The 18,352-nt window shown below is 35.7% G+C and overlaps 1 protein-coding gene across 3 annotated transcripts in view; it reads left to right on the forward strand.

Moving 5' to 3' along the window:
• The window catches only part of XIRP2 (xin actin binding repeat containing 2), a 310,207-nt gene that overhangs the window by 257,926 nt on the left and 33,929 nt on the right, over positions 1 to 18,352 (forward strand). For all 3 annotated transcript variants that reach the window (XM_037849930.1, XM_037849929.1, XM_037849928.1), the window contains one exon: positions 2,662 to 2,787. In XM_037849930.1, the coding sequence (XP_037705858.1) occupies positions 2,662 to 2,787 (126 nt within the window). The remainder of the gene's footprint in view (positions 1 to 2,661; positions 2,788 to 18,352) is intronic.

Raw genomic sequence — 18,352 nt, forward strand, 5'->3', positions numbered from 1 at the left:
CTTTTATCTTATTTAACACTCATAAGAAATCTGTAAGGAATAGATTGTTATTTCCAGTGTATAGAAAATGAAAATCGAGCTTCTGGGATTCAATCCCAAGGTTACAAGTGGTAGAACCGGGAATAGAATCACTGTCTACTCCGAGATTGTTATTTCTATCATAGTATGTTACGTTCTATGTAATAAAATTGATGATTATGTAATAGAAAATCTTCTTGACCACAGTTTACCTCAATGAAGTGTTAATTATTTAAATTCTTACCATTAACATCATAGATTTCAAACCTTATTTCAAAGCCACCAAATAAGGAACTCAGAATAAGCATTAAAAAGTTCAACACAGAGCAATCTAAGCTGTGTGGTTATTTACAATAACATGATTAGTTGAGATGCTTAGAACATGGTGCTTAACAAGTCAAAGTCATGGGAGCAGGGTAGCCTCTCTCCAGCGCATGGCCACAGGCCTCCTGGGGCAAGGGCTGCCCACTCGCACCTTCGTTTGCAAGCTGAACTGGACAAGGAAGCCTCCTTGCCCACCACACTACAGCTTAGAGGACTTGCCTCACTGAGGTGGGTCAGCAGCAGCAGCAGCAGTATTATATTCTCAGGAGTAATGGGGGTGGTGGTAGTACTACTATTACAAACAATCAACTCGATGCATTTCACACGTGAAAGCAATCTGCTTCCAAAGCACAATGCCAAAGGAAAAGAATGAGTATATCTGTGTTTTAATCCCTCTGGTAGCTGTGAAGCAACTTGCTCATTATAGCAACTTTAATTTGTCTCATCACTAGCATAATTACTGAGGTTGACCAGACAAGTTCATGCATGATTTAGACCTTGTTTATAGTTGTTCAAAAGAGAAAGGTTAGGTTCTTTTTTATAATGTTTATATTAAATTCTATAATATAATACTTATATATTCTATATATATGATGTATCTAGGAGAGCCTTTTATGTAACTTAAATGGCAGAAGGGAGAAAATAAATATTGTGGCCTTAATTCACCCTTCTCCTTCTTTGCCTGATCTTAAATTTCAAATGGGATGCCAGACGTTCTCATGGCCTTACCATGGATCAAATGGCAGTAATTGACCAGCATTTACATTTGAAGTTTGTTGCAGAATTCAATAGAATATGTAACTAGTACTTATAAATGTACTATCATCTCTCCTCTTTCCATAGAGCCAATGTACACATTGTGAAGTATGTGATAATACACAGAAGTAGGGAAATTGTTATGGACTAGGTAAAACCACCACTTGATATGTGCTAGTAATTGAGAAAATCCTGAGTATTAAATCAGTCTCCAATATTTTGGAGTACAGAAAACTCCTAAATAGTAGTTATATTTTTAGACTCTGTTTGAGAAACTGTGTAAAGATTTCAGGACTCCACAGTGTGGTTTGGGAACCTCAGCTCACTGGCCTCCAGGTACTTTCAGGTCTCAAGGCTTCCAAGGTTATATCAGGTCTGGGCCAGACCTCAGAAGACCAGAACTTTGGCTCTGAGTGTCTCTGAGTGTCCTCCCAATTTCCCAATTTCAGCCTACAGGAAGGCAGTGGGCTAGCAAGGGGCCTGTTTGCTTGAGAGTTGTCATCTTATCTGAATTCAGGTGCCTACTGGGCTCACAGCCCATGAACTACCTCTGTACTTCCCAGGTGGGCATAAAATCTGACAGAACTCTTCAAGTGTTTTCCAAGTTTCTCCCAAGGATCCCTATCAAAATCATTTTTCTCATCTGTAAAATGACAAGGATAGACAAGAACCCTTCTAATGTTATAACCCCTCCTTCTCACATGCCAGTGCTCAGAGCTGAGTCCTGGGGTAAGCCAATCTTGAGTAATGTCCCCTCTTTTTTTCCTTCCGGTCCACTGACATAATGACTAAGATGAAAGATGTATGTTCAAATTCCAGCTCCAACACTCACATCCTAGCTGAGAACCTAACAAGCTACCTCACTTCTGGAAACCTCAATTTCCTCATTTTAAAATGAGAATAAGAATCATTAAAATGCAAATATCTCACAGAATATGAAGAAGCATTTAGTGACAAAAAATACATGCAATATCACCTAGCCCTATGCCTTAACTAGCCCTTGTTGTTATTATTACAACTAGCCATTATTATTAATAGCCATTATTATAGATTTAATATTTTTTGTCTAAGGAATGTTCTGTTGCTCTTTACTTTGTTCTTCTTTAATGACAAATTTTGCAGTGAGTCAAGTGATTTTAGTAGCTATTCTTAATTACGTGTTGCTTATGTTTGGGATTTTAATGACAACCTTATTGTGGGACAAATTGAATGCATTATTATAATATCCCTTAGTCTGTGTATTATATAGAAATATATTCTAATAGGTCTAATCGCCAGATCAAAATTTATCAGAAATAATGAGAATTAGTTGAATATTTCTTAATATTCTTCTGACTTTATGTCCAAAGACTGGTAAATGAGAAAACAAACATGGAGGGACTATTTTAATAGGGTTTTGGATGCAAGTCTGCTGAACCAATTGTGTATATTAATATCTTTTTAATATATCACCCATCAACAATTGTCAACTATTTAAAAAAATAAAGAAAAAAAGAACAGTTTGAGCATACCATCCTGTGCCAGATGTGAGCCTAACTTTTCTGTTTTCTTATATTGCCTTAGATGATGGAAGAATCAGAAATGTGTATTGTGCCTGGTGGTTTGGCCAGAGTGAAGAAACAATTTGAGAAGGACGAAATTGCTTCATCCTCTAACAGCTTTTCTCAGCACCAGAACAGATCTGAGCAGGTAATACCACTATGGATGATGGATAAATCACATATGGTTGACATGCTTTCATTTCAGTGCCCAAAGTAGAAATTCCCCTTCTTTCATGGTTCAGAATATTTTAGAAACCATCTTTAAAGCACATCTATGTATGGATTTACCTAGTTGTAGCAGTTTGCCACATTTCTAGGGAACCATGCTAGAATGTTATTCCTCCCAGTTTTTACTCTTTTGGATATAAATGAAAATTAAATGGCCTAAGTTAGTCAACAGGTAAATAGAAATGTTGGGAACGATGTTTATATTGAGTCTGAGCTTCTAGGTTATAATGCATGATAAATTATTTGCTGGTTGTTTGCACAGATTAAATTTGAAACTTTATTCAGCTGTTTATTATAGGGGATTTTCTGTTTTCTTTAAAAATCATCAAAAATTGAGTTGTAGAACCCAGATGCTTCATAAAATTGCATAATGCAACTTCAGACTTTTATTTCATATAATCTTTTGCACATTTCATTACTTCATTATCATAGATCACCAAATATTGTCATGGGATATAATGATTTTCGAATGTGAAAATCTGAGTTAAAAAAAATCAGACTGAGCTCAGTACTTTGAAAAATAGTAACTGCACTGTAAGCAGCTGTACTTAGACTCATGTTTTCTGTAAGGAAGAAAGTCACTGGGATATTTCTAAAATTTTGTACTGAGAGATAAAAGTGGGTATTCTTAAATAAAAATTCCCAAAATATATATATACAGTTGCCTAAGCTTTAAAAAAATAAGGCAATCAAGTAGCATGATTAGAGTTGTGATATGTGAAATAATTATTTGTTTTATTTTTCCTGGCTTTATCTTAAAAGTTAAAAATGTGCAATATAGGCAGCTAAATTAATTTTTGACAAGATTTCTTTCTAATGTTGCATAAAGGAAACATAAAGTTAATAGGAAATTAAACTCGGATATACTTGTGATCTAATATATAGCTGTTGCAACATAGGAGTCCTTAAGTGAATCAATTATTGAATAATACAAAATGTAGGTGTTGCTGCTAATGTAAATAAAAAATTCCACACATAAGCATCAGTAATTTATCTACAGACCCTTTTCCTTGCTGGAAAGCAGTGCAATAGAGTATAAGGGGTAAGAGATTCAGAAGATCTAAATTTACATGCCACCCCTGCCACTTGCCAGCTGAGAGACATAGACCCAGGGCTGGCTTCATGGATAGTGACTTGTGCAGTCACACAGGCCCCCAAGCTTAGAATGACCCTGCACTTAGTTTAATACTTTGCCCTTGCTGTCTTGGAATTCTTAATAATTTATGAAGAAGGGGCCCCACATTTTAATTTTGCACAGTGTCTGGCAAATTATGTAGCTGGTATTCCATAGACCGAATTCATAAATTCCTTGAATCTTAGTTTCTGATCAATAAAATGAAGGAACTGATATATGAATTGTCTACCTCATGAGGTTATTAGGGAAGTCTAATATGACCAAGAAAAGCTTATGTGAAAGTCATTCATTGTCAGTGAAACTTGGTATTGGTTAGGACTCATTCTATTGCAAAAGAGAAGAAACCAACCCAAAGTGGCTAAATCCAAAAGTAATATTATCATCTCAGAAAACCACAACCTTGGGGAATGACTGGCTTCAGAGAGGTTTGATGCAAGCTGCAGTGGTGTGCTTGAGCTGGCTCATACCAACACTCCAATTATTAGATTTTTAGAAATTTTTCGAGCCAGTTGACATCATGTTAATAGCTTAAAATCAGCCATGGTGAGAATATTTACAACAGGCAAATGAGCAGATGCAACAAATCCAGGGTGGGTTGTTCCCCAGAGGAAAATCAGCATATGGTTATCAAAGAAGATTAAATGGATACCGAAGAAATAAGATAAAACAGAAACATATATCCAGTATAAGCTCTTCACAAATGTTGGTTATTATTTTAAGACATAACCACTGCTCTATGAATGTGGAATATTAACTAATATGAGTGAGAATAATAGAAGTCTGAATATCTGCATATTACGTGACTGTAATGAACTTCAGTTTCATTATCAACCTTAGATATATTGATGATACCTGACAATTCCATGAGGAAAGAATAAGCCAAAGCCATAATACAGTGTAATATAAATGCAATATAAAGCAGATTTTGTAGCAATAAACTAGTGAAAACCATATATTGAATTTTCACTATATGTAGAAGTCTGTGGGGAAATGGAAAAATATCACCTATACCTTGGAATATTAAATAACTTTTTAATTCAAAATCTTTATTAGGAATTTGAGATAAATGGTTATAGAGGGAGGATGTGGTAGAAAAATCGTTGTCTTAGATATTCACTTAAATTCCTAAAGCTATCTAAATGCATTCTAAAAAGTGCTTCTTTTATCAGCAAGGATTGAGGACAAGATGTTTGCTAGCACAGACAGGTGGTTAATTCTGTCCTCACCTAAGCTGTTGTCAACCTGATCGTGTTCTCAGTCTCTTTGCTTGTTGCAACTATTTGAGATTTATGCTTCTGTTAAGTCTGCCCTTGGCCAAAAAATATTTATTTTGTTGACATAAAGTAATTAATATTAATTTGGAAATCAAGTTTAATTAGAGTTAAAGAAAAAAAAAACATCTGTTTTGGATTTCTGACAATATTTAATGTCACAATTAGCAATAATTTCATTAGGTATAATAATTAAGCCCAATCTGCCTCTTTCCTTCCTAATGTATTGAAGTCAGATGTTTTGGGGTAATTAGCTGTTTGGGAGATGGGCAATTGGGCTAAACACATTTTAAAAATTAAGCTGCCCCTGAGATTAAAGATGCTTTTTGTTTGCTGATGGGTCAGACTGTTTTACACCTACTGAAAAAGGAGTTCTGAAATAGGAAAAAAAAAAGGGTGGGGGATAGTATATGGGGACACTCATTTTAAACTATGTCCCTTTTATATATTCTCAATTGTGTCATGCTTTACGAATCTCTCTATTCAACAGTTAGCAGTATCACTGCTGGCCTATGCAGTATTCTTACGTAAATTAGAAAAAGGAGTCGCTCTGGGCAACTACAGCCCTGGAGGTGAGGGTGGCGGGTGTCAGCTTCTTAAAAAATTTACCTTCCACCTCTCCTCTCCCTCCTCTTTCCTCTCCTCTTCTTTCCCCAACCTCCTCCTTCTTCTTCTTTATCAATTTATTGGGGTATTATTTGCCCAGCTTAAAATTCACCCATTTTAAGTGTACAAGTCAATGGCTGTTTAGTATATTTACTGAGTTTTGCAGCCATTCACCACAGTCTAATTTTAGAACATTTCCATGTCCCCAGAAGAAACCTTGTGCTGTTAACAGTCTAGGACATCTTTTCTTTGCATCATATTCTCACACTCGGGATTTGACTTTCACCTCTTCATGTGAATTTCTTCTTTGTTTTCTTTCTTCCATTTTCATGCAATTCTGAGGAGTTCTTTGAATATTAATTGTGAAGTCCTGGAAGCATCTTCTATTGCTGTTTTTCTTTTTAAGTAGCTTACGCAGGGAAAGTAGATGGAGCTCCAAAGATTTTGAAAGTAATCAGAGCAATACAGTGCTTAGGTAATTGCTTTCATGTGAAAATTGCTGCACTGACTCCATGTCAAGAGTATAAAATATTCCTGACCTTCGCCCCCTGCCGCCACCTCTCATGTGGACCGGTAGGGCGCTGCATGACAGTATGTATGCTTATGCCTGCAGCCGCTATTGGAAAAATCCTAATGTAAACATTAGCACTCAGTAAGATTATGTGGATTTGGAACAATCCTTGGACCATTCTAGGTCGATAGAAAACATTTTTTGACAGCTTGTGAAAGATATAATCTGGCATATTTTAGACTCTTTAAAGGTAACCCATAATTATTTTCTAACAAACAAAGTAAATTTTTATCAGCTAACTGTCCAAATTGCAGAGCATTTCTCATATAATTGCTTTAAAACTACCTTTAGTCTTCCACCAAATACATAATTTTTCAAGGTCATAGGTTATTTTTAATAGCCCTGCCTAACTTCGCTCTCCATCAACACACAAGGTCATGATGAAGAGTGCAGGTTGTATTGTCTTTAAATTCTGTGACCTATTTAAAAATTATTATTTTAATTTAACTTAATCCCAGTCAAAATGAGGGAGTCTAAAGTAAGAGTTAGCTCGGCAGACTCAAACAGCCTGAGTTGTAATCCCTCTAGTTAGCCACTAATCTATTCTGTAAAATCAGGGTAGATCAGTGGTTCATTTTAAGAATAAAATGAGATAGTCCATGTAGAGCTCTTAGTATAATGTGTGACATATATTAATTGTCCAATAAACAACAGTTATTATCATGCTGTTATTGCCACTAAAGCCAAGAGGAAGGATAATCAAGTGGTGATTATTCTCAAGATGGAATATGATTCAGAAACATTTTATGTACTTGTAAAAAGACAAAGAAAGGCCACACCTTAGCTTTCTTTTTTTTTTTTTTTTTTTTGCTCTGGGAAACAGGAGACTTGTAAGTAATTAAAGATTAGTTTAAAATGAACATACAGTATATTCCTTAACCCATGTTTTTCCAAAGTAGTCAATAACTTTAGTGCAGATTTTTAAAGTTATAAAAACTGATCTTTTTTTTTTTTTTGAGGAAAATTTGCTTAACCCTGACTCTAAGAAACCATAAGATGAGATGTACTTCTCAGAAGGTTGAGGAGAGGAATATGCATAAAATGTAATTTAGACAAGTACATTATAACCCCAGGATGCCATTAGAAATAAAAGTTTGTTTTTTAAGCAGGAGCAAATGAATAGCATAGCATTTGCTTTTGAAGACTGCTTTATTCACAGTATTGTGACAAGATATACTGAGAGGAAAGTAGTGTAATTAATAATATGAATTGATTCATGCAGGAGAGAAAAGTTTACCTTGCTTGAATAAATAAGGAAAAAAGGAAGAGTTGAGAGGTATTGATATTTTTTTCTGTTTATTCAAGTAAAGTATTGTGATGCTGAGAATGTTCTAGTTGATATATGGAAAGGAAAGAAAAGTATTTGTAAGGGAAAGATACTGCCTTGTGACATTTTCTGATTTGTGCAGTTGGAGCAATGAAAGCATATTTCTACAACTGACTTAATAAAATATGGAAAGAATTTGTTCAACATACAGTGCAATTATGTAAAAATACTAAGCAATAAGGGCCCCTATTTTCCAGAGAACTGTTTCTCTTAATTTGACACAAGCAAGGGACTCATCTTGACCTTTTCCCCCTTCAGCCCCAGTAACCACTTGCACCTTCCACAGGCCCGGCCATAATGCCCTGGTGTGGGGGGGGGGGGGGGGCGGGGTGAGGTGGGTCTATAGGAAAACGTGAAGCAGCATTAGGACAAACTTTTGTTCTCAAGGAGTTAAAAAATAAGGCTCATAGATAGATTGGACTATGTCTTTATTCTGTTAAAAATTAAAACTTGAATAACAATTCTTTCACCGCTTTTCACTCACAAATCCAGGCCCTTTAAGCCATTTATCTTCTACCGCTTTTTCTCAGTGCCTGTTGCTGAGTAGGATTTGGCGATGAAAAGAACACAATAGGATTACCTTTTTAATGCTGCCTTACAGAATTAGAAGACCAACAGTTTGCTAAGTAAAGCACAATGGCCTCCACCAATTATAGTCTGCAATATGCATGCAGCCAGATCGCCCCAGGCTGGTTTAAGCAGAATTAAGTTGACTGAAGTTCCCAAACCAGCTTGGCTGTCCTCTAGTAACTCAGCTTTCCTTCCACTTCTGCAAATGGAGATGCAAACTCCAATACAATTGTGGGTCATAGAAACATATTTTACAGACAGACATTTTTTTTCTCCACTGTTAAATTTGAAACTAGCTCTGTCATGCTCAAGATTGCCCATTTCATTATTGCTTTTCTAGCCTGTGCCCCTGCATGCTGCCTTGCCATTCACACCCAGTTATCTCCCATTCCTCAGCTTCTCTCTCTGTCTCTCTCTCTTCCTACTCACCTCAGCCTTCCCACCTCAGCCTTCCCATGTCTCTGTAGATCATGGCAGAATCCCATACTCTTTTCTACATCAAATTGATAGAATTATATTTTGTGAAAAATTCCTCACCCAAGTTATGAACTAAATCCACTGACTACATTTAGAATTACCTACACTGACGGCAGGGAAAAAAAAGCAAAAACACAAACAAAATCAACCTGAGGATTTGTATTTCTCAGGATAAAAGGTAGAAAGTCCTTCTCTACAGCCCTGATCGACCATTCATTCTTCCCTGCTTCCGTAAAGGCCTGCATGAACTAGACCCATCTAAAAATACATGCCGTGCCCGTACCAAGACCCCACCATGTGCCCCACCCTAGGGTTCTCTGGGTTGAGTACAGGGGTGTGGGGGTGGTTTCAGTGTATCTTCCATCTGCTGGTTTCCATATCGCTCTGGGCCTGAAGCAGGACATCATTTCATAACCCCTGACCCAACACCTCCTACCCCTGCCCTGACTGGAAGGGATTTAAAATCAAAATGCCCTCTGCAGCATGGAATCTCAGTGGGAATTCTGGCCATCAAAGAAAGGTGGTCCTAAACCTGGGCTGGGCACCGAAATCCCCTGGCAGCCCAGATAATTCTGATTTAATTGGTCTGGGGATCAGGAAATTTTCTAGCTCTCTCAGTGATTTTTTTTATCCCAGAGACAGCCACTCCTTCCTTAGTTTCTGATGGAGGCTTGTCATCCGCCTACCCCACTCTATCTGCATTCTGATAGCAGGGCCCTTTTGCTTATATTGACATTTTTCTTGAGGTGTCTACTGCATTCAAAGAATAGAACAAGAGAATGCGGAGAAAGCATGGGCTTCAGCAATTCATGTGGAATATAATAAATCAGCTAAACAACCGCTTTAAGCCCAGTTAACTCCTATACTGATGTCAGGTAGTATTGAAGTAGTGATTTTTTTGCATATTACAAAGATCTATTAGAATATTAAAAATAAACTAAACAAAACTAGAGATACATTAATTTAAAATAAAATAATTAGAACAATATAAGTAAATAAGTTTAGGCCAGATTTACATACCTATAATTAATTAAAATGGAGATTTAACTCCTTATAATTATTACAATCTTCCATTTTAAAGAGTTGAATTTCAGAGGATTATATAACTATGCCCCTAGTATCTCTTACATCTATACAGTTGATATTTCTGTGCAAATAGCTTTAGTTTCTGAAAGATACAGGACTTCACTTAATTGAAAAATGATTAAGCTTTATTAAATTATGTAACAAACATGCTCTTGAGGATTTGGCTCTTTACATAACTGAACCAGTGGGTGGTCTCCCCCCAGGATACAAGGTGTGCCCATAAAGTAAAGTAAGACCGTCTTCCATGATCCACTAACATCATTCACACTCTTTTATAGCCACACACTCTAACTCTCAACCTCTGCTGTCCCCCAAAATGGTTGATGGTGATGGCTAATTTCCTTCTGAAACATGACTATAGAGTCTCAGTCATGGTCCGTTTGCAACTTCCCAATTGTGGCTTCTTTCTGTAGAAGCTGTTAGGTATATGAGTTATCCTGCTACTGCACAGCAGGATTCAGTCCTGCCTCCTCAGTGGAATGGCTGCAGGCCATGGTAGTGCATAGGTGTAAAAGGAAATTGATTCCAATCCCCATACTGTGAAGGCACAGGCAAAATGTTTGCCTGAGTCTTTGTGGAAACCATATCTTGTTGGTGAAATAGTGTAGTTCATACAATGTGTAGATTGAACCTGAGTTACTTTACTGTGTGGAACAAACTAAATGAACTAATGTGCCCAGTGGCTTGGAGGGGTTTCAAAATATTAACATTTGGAGGGGATGCAGACACTGTTTCTCTGGGAGTCAGGACCTTGGTGGATAGTTAAAATCCCAGAAATAAGAGTGAGTTTCACAGATTCAAGTGCTTTTGAAAAATCCTGAATTGGTTGCTTTTCTTTCCATGATTCATCTTATTCTTCCTCAAAAATAGAATTTGTAGGAGCAATGTTTACCCCACTTATTGGAGCACCACTAACACAGCTTCTCTTCTTTTTAGTCGTATTGTGGGTCTTCTGTTTCTGCAAACCTATTTGTTCTTTAAAACCTATTTTCAATTTTATTTACAGGAGACAAGTGCACTTACAGATATACCCTTCACCCCTTTAAAGTAAAATGAATTAGGACCTCTTTAGGACAAAGGGATAGGATAGTGTTGTGGCCTCAAGTTTTTGAGACAGTGATATTTGGACCCTTTCCCCAAAGACACGAGATCACAACTGTCTTAGTTTGCCCGGGCTGCTCTCACAAATAACACACAATGGGTTAGCTTAAGCATTGGGAATTTATTGTCTCGTAGTTTTGATGCTAGGAGAAGTCCAAAATCAAGACATCAGCAAGCTTTGCTTTCTCCCTAAAGACCATAGCATTCTGATTCTGGTTGCCAGCAATCCTTGGGGTTCTTTGGTTTGTATCTCTGCCCCCTGTCACATGGTGATGTCCTCTACTCTGGCTTCTGTGACTTCCTGGTCCTCTTCAGAAGGCCTGCAGCAATCAAGGTTAAGACCCACCATGCTTCAGTTGGTCATAGAACTAAAAATAACATCTTCATGAGTTCCAGTGTATAATGAGTTCACACCCACAGGGATGCAGATTAAGATCAAGAACATGTTCTTGTTGGGGTGCATAATCCAACCTACCACAAAAAACAGAGAGGTTCATGTTGTCTCTGCTTAACAGGTGTTCTTGAAGAGTATTTGATAATGATAAAGATGCCATATACAGATCGTTTAATGTAATGGAGTTTTATGTTCTCTTTCATGGGAGTGGTGAAAATTTGGAATGAAAAAATATGTTTGTGTAGCCCTTACTTTGATCTAAAGTCTCATATTATTTTATGTGCTTTTCATATAATTCTATTTAACAGAATTCTCAAGTATATAGACAATATTTTCTAATTTACTAATGAAATTTATTTTAAAATGTTGTAATGCAACAACAAGCTATTCAATTTTAAATTCTTAGTTTTCACTAGGTTGTGAGGAGCAAGGAAAATTTTAACAACAAAAGAAACCATTAATATTGTAGAATCATTAGGCTTGTGGAACGTAGTGAGATCTGCAAAATGTGTTTTTTTTTTTTTTTTCCCATTCAGTTACTTTTATAAGAATGGGACTTTTCTGTAAGTACTTGAAATTGGAGGATACTGTTAGTTTTTTCTGTCTCCTCTGGATTTGTATTTCTCAAAAGAAACCCTTCCTCATGGGTCTTTGAAAAGATTGGATTGATTCAAGTTTCTGTATTCTTTCACATTTTCATTTATTTATTAATTTGCATAATTACAAACATATTAGCATGCTAAAAATAAAACCTGGAAGAACACGTTTTAAAAGAGGCATTGAGCGGTTCTGTCCTTGCCACCATGCAATAGCAGAGATATGGTTAGGGAAGTCTTCATTTTTTCCAACATCCTTGCAAATTGCAATGTCACAGACCAAAGAGTGTAAGATTCCAACTTCTTCTAACAGCTATTTCTTAGGTTTATTATTTATCCCTCTCTAACCTACATAGTCATGGTATGGAGCAAGTTATCACTCATCTCTTTAGGAATGAGTGAAGGCTACTTCATTTCTGACCCCATCAAGACCATTCATGTGCATTATATACCATCCTCTGGATCGCTACCAACAGGGGGAGCCAAGAACTCAATCAAGCTTCCTTATCTTCATTTAAATACCAGTGCTCTCGAGAGACATCAGTGCTATGGCATTTGAAATTTATTCCTTATCCTCAGAATACAAATTACAATAATCTAGTACTATAATTCATCATATTACATAATGTTTAGAAACATAGGGGAGGGTAGATGAAATAAGTATGTTCATCTGGGATTGAATTTGTGAGACTTTTATCATAAACATTTTGCCTCATTGTTCTAAAAATATGCATAAACACTCCTAAAGTCATATTTTCTTTATATTTTTATGGAGGAGCAAATTCCTGATATTTGCCCTGACTTTACATTACTACATATGAATTTATGGTAATGAGAAAACGTGCCATCAAGTCTGAGTATTGGGGGGCAGTTTGTGAAAAAAATATGGACAAGAGATATAGACACATAAAGAGCTGTTTTTTCTATATCGTAATCAAATGCAAATATGTTTATTTCCTCCTATGAAAAATAGTGGTGAGACATAATAGAATTTCACACAAGAAGTGGGTTAAATTATTTTAAAATAATGATCATGGGCTCTGTGTTTGGCATCTATGTTCACATAATTTCTCTTATAAATGATCAAATATTTATCTTTTGGTATTTTACAGATGACTATACTTGTAATAAGTTTTGGAAACCTAACACTTCTAATCAAGCCTGTTTCAATCTCTTCTGCAGTAACTCATCGTTACAAAATAAACTTGATATTTAATCAAAGGTCTGAAGGTCTGTGGGTTCTCCAAGTGGGTTGGTGTTCTGTCCTTTAAAGTGCTCTACTATTGATATAATTTAATTGGAAGGAAATTCAGTACTGGTCAGAGTATGTTCCTAAATTTCATTTCATTTCATCTGATTTATTTCTATAAATCCATAGGAGTTAAATGACTCAATTTGTAACAGTTGTTGAGGTTTTTTTTTTAATATTACAGAACTTTTGAATCATCTACTTAAAGCAAATAATCCTTTGTCTCATTTTTCTTAAGAACTTCTTTCTAGTTTGGGAAATCTCAAACTTTGGACATTAATTTTTGTATCTGTTGAATCTCTGCATTTGATGATATATGTTATGTTGCAGGAAAAGAAGTTTCACTAAATCATTCACACTAAAAAAGGAGATAAAATGCTTAGCTACCTTATATAGTCGTGAAACAGACTGAAAGACCCAGTAATTTTTAAAATAAGTTCAGTTAAACAAATAACAAATAATGGGCATGAATTAATGTTTGGATTCTTTGAAAGCATTTCAGAATTCTGCAGTTCTTTAGCATTTTTAGCTACTTGAGGGCAATTACTCTCCTCCCTTGGCCCAATTTTGAACACAACATAGTTTCATCACAAATGGATGTGGAATAAATAATTTAAACTGCTTTTTGGTATTAAAACTGTCTGCCCAAAATTTGTGATAGATAGGATTCTAGTTAATGCATTATATTCATGACTGTCTATCCTATCTTTAAAATAAATAGGATTTAAAATAGGTAAAATAATATTCTTCCCTCCACTCCTTTTACTTATTAAATGCATATGTAATCAATGTATAAAATTCTAGAATGGTAGAATTTTAGAGAAACTACTGGTTAAACATATAATATTCATGTAGTTCTTGACACAGACAAGCCATCAATCAATGGTAGCCCCTCATATCTTCAATGTTTTCCCCACCCTCTGACATAGGAGTTTACAGATGAGGACACTAAGTAAGACTGACATTAGTTATGACATTTCCCTAATTTCTCACTTGCATTGATGATAAACTCCAGTGATAGCTTAGTACTCCTGTCTGTTACTCCAATCTCTTTCCACTCCCCATATTGACTAGTAGATACACTCACCAGCTAAATTTCAGCTGATTACCCTTGTCAGTTTTCCTTGTTGTTCCTTATTTTGAAGAAAATTCAAGTAATCAGATTAATTTATTTGTAGTCATAAAAAACAAATTGCCCTGAAATGCCTTATTTGTACGGATAATCTTGTAATACTTACATCAGCGCCAAATCTGTTTTATTGTTCTTCCTTCTTGTTTGAATTTTATATAAGGAGTTAAAATGTCATTTCTCCCAGTGAAAAAGACTGATGGCCCTAAAGACTCAGAAAGAGAGTGAAAGAAGGAGCCGGGTTTGTATGATAGTAACGGTTTATGACACTCTTAGCCAGCAAATTGCAGTCTCAAATTCTTCCTACATATATATATATATAATGCCAGCATATAAACCCAAATCAATTTCATGATGAGACTTCTGTTTTTTACTATTATATATGCTATTGAAAACGAGTGTCACTCCTTTTCTTGTGTCTTTAACTGGTTTCCATTCAGTTAAGAAGACCTCAGTATTAATGAATAATATGTGTACTTTCTTAGCAGAGGTAATGGACACTTGCCATTCTTTGTGATATCTGAATCTTCTTCTATACTTGAGAAATCCATCTAAAGAGCTTCCCACTAGGAGAAGCTGCAAATACCATACCCCTACTCTTTTGGCCCTCCTTTTTCTTGGGCTTGGCCTGTAAACAAGATTTCACCAATTAGACACCAGCAGCTCAGGACTTGAATAAGAAATTATATTTTGCGGGGGACTGTACAGAATCAGTTTTGCTGGTGACAGACAGCAGGGGGTTAGATACAACAACCAATTTCAAAAAATAACTATTCTAGGTGCAGCATCCAGCATACAGTGTTAATGGTGATGGAAGTGAGTATGTCCAGTGCCCAATGGCATCTGCAAAGGTGCATTAGCCAGATGGATAAACTACAGTATTTTGACAGTGTAGCTAGCTACACAACTTTCAAGTCTTGTTTCTTGGTCTTCTGTAAATTTTATGAGACAACCCCCACCCCAACCTTCACCACCCAGTATCTCTTTAATAGGTTCCCTTTTCTGTTTAAATCAGTTAGACGCAATGCTTTGAAATTGGGAGCTGTGACTGATAAAAAGATAAATAATCTCGAATCTTAACTTCCTTTATTGTCTAGATGGGAGTCATACAACAGTACCTTTCAGGAGAAATTAAGTGTGGAAAGAATTATATAATAAGGTAGTCACTATGAACTGACTACTAGGTATCAGTTCATGAAAGCATAGAAAAACTGGATAGACTGTCACAAAACTGCTCTCTGTCTCTACTCCTACAGAATATTTTCAATTCCCAGGGATCAGATGGGTTTGAAGGAGTCATCTTTTGTGCAAGTTACTTTTTGTGTATCTCTCTATGAATAACCTCTCTGAATCCACTATTAAATAGTGGAGAAAATTTTACATATTGAGGCCTGCTTCTTTAGTTTCAGGGTTAATTCTACAATGAAATTCTCTGGTAAAAGTCATTGACACAGACAAGGTACTTGCATTCAGTACTTTTTTTTTCTTTTTTTTGCCTTGCCTTGCCTTGCCTTTCCTACTACTGTGTCCTGTGTTATCAGGAAAATGTGCAACACAGAGTAAATGTGCAATAAATATTTGTTAAGAAAAGACAGCAAATACTAATGTAAAACTTATTATGGATCAGCTGCTTTACATTAATTTATTTCTCCTCACCACAGCCTTTCAAGGTAGGCACTATTATCCCCATTTTTGGGACAAGGAAATTGTTCAACAAGGAAAGTTGAGGAAATGTGAAATGTGATTCTAATCCATATAGGCTGGCTCCAGAGTCTGTGTGTTATATTTATCTATTATTTCTTATGCAGCCAGTGATCATTAAGCATCTTCCAGATGTCAGACATAAAAGAGTCAGTGATGAGTATGACATTATTTTTGCCTTCAGGGAGCTTATTCTATAAGTGAGTCAGATACATAACAAACAATTTACAAGTGCAGTATGGTAAATGCTACAATAGAAGATATAAAGAGGTTCATTGGGACACAGGAGGTTGTGACAAACTTTACTCTGGATGAGGGAATGTCAGGGAGGACATTTAAGGGCACAGAATGCTTCAGCTGAGACTTGCGGTAATTTTTCATGCATATAGAATTCCATACCAGGAAAAGGGAACGGCTTATGCAAAAGATTAAGAGTATGATATATTTTGAATGCAGTGAGGAATAATTGAGGCATGAAGCTGGTAATGTAGGCAGATGCCAAATAACAAAGAAAATTATATGCCATGTTAAAGAATTTTTTACTTTATTCTAAGGCAATCAGGAGCCACTGAAGAATTTTTAACAGGACTTAAGATAAATATATATGCATTCTAGGAAAATTATTCTGGCTGTATTGATGACATTAAAAGGGGTCAAGATAAAAAGGACCAAGACAAGTTAGGAGACTATTGTAATTGTCCAGATTAAATATATGAGTGCTTAAGTGGGTCAGAAGTTCTAGGGTGAAGAGGGCATTGACTCAGAGATATTTAAATATAGACTTGGCAGAGTTTAGGAATCAATTAGATATTGGTGGTGTTGGGATAGTAATGAAGATGTAGAATTCTTCTATTTCTCTGTTTTGGTTTGTATTAATTAAGATGAGATATATGTTACATTTTGTCAGGGTTTTTTCTTTAGAATATTTCACTTCTTTTTGCAGGCTTTTCATCTGTAATTTCACTGCTCTTTGAGTTCAGCCTCTTCTGTTGTACTTTTATGTTTTATTTATATCCCACTGCCTCTCTGGTTATAAAATGTTCTGTGTCTATGTTGAATTGAAATAGTGCATATATATATATATATATATCTTTAGCATGCATCTACATAAAACTTCTAGAAGGCATCCGTTATTGCAAATTGAATATTTTTTATGTAACCTGCTTTTTTAGTTTGTCAACTAAATATTGTTATTTATATGACTAATACGTTTGATGGCCCAGTTGAGAGTGCATCTTTTATATGCTCTTTTTATGAACCTTCAGCTTTTTTGGATTTCTGGAATATGGCTTTATAAATAACTCTTTTAGGGAAGAAGAGGACAATCAGAATTCTGCCAGTTAAAGCAGACTTGCGTATTCAGAATCCTTCCTTTGTGAAGGTAAACACTGCTATTTTTAAATTAAAATATTTTATGTAAAAAGTTTGTTTTACATTTTAGAACTAAATACGACCAAAGCATAATTGTTTTGAGTCGATAAAGAGTTAAAATTAGTTGAATCATAACACTTCTCTCAGAGATTTATGCACTAAACTTGCATAATTCATGCATCTGTATATATTTAGAATTCTTGTCTGAAGGGAATTCCAAGCTAACTGAGCCTTTTATATGCCATTAAATATATACACAGGTATATATTTGTATATATTGTGTGTATATATCTGTGTGTGTGTGTGTGTGTGTGTGTGTGTGTGTGTGTGTGTGTGTGTGTGTAGAGATGATAGGAGAGAGGTGGGGGGGGAGGAGAGAGAGAGAGAGAAGATAGAATAATGGAAGCTTTTACTAAAAATAGTGGCAATGCCTAGCACACATAGCTGGTGCTTAACAGCTGTTGGTTGAACAAATAAATGCACAAGTGAGGCTACATAAGGTCACTTATGTTTAGGGATTCAGTGGTTTCAAAGGAAAAACTCACCCTCTTAAAAAAATTTTTTTTAATGTTTTGCAGTCTCTGAGGATCCTATAGCCCAGCAGGTTCACTCCTATAGCTTTAGGCAGGCTACTATCAAGCCAAGTAAAACCGCAGGTTTCACTTCTGAGTATATTGAGTTATACAAAAAATTGTATACCTGGGCAATTGTCTTTGCTCTTTTTCCCTCTTAATAATTTTTCATTATTTACATTAATTGAAATTGATGATAAAATTTTGTGTTTCATTGTCATCATAAATATTGCAGCCTAAAACTTTGATGTCCTAGTAATTCTTCTTAATGTATCCTGCTGCTGTTTCTACACAGTGCTTGACAACATGTCTGTTTTATCAACAATGAA

Source organism: Choloepus didactylus, chromosome 9, assembly GCF_015220235.1.
Source record: "Choloepus didactylus isolate mChoDid1 chromosome 9, mChoDid1.pri, whole genome shotgun sequence".
Classification (NCBI taxonomy): Eukaryota; Metazoa; Chordata; class Mammalia; order Pilosa; family Megalonychidae; genus Choloepus; species Choloepus didactylus.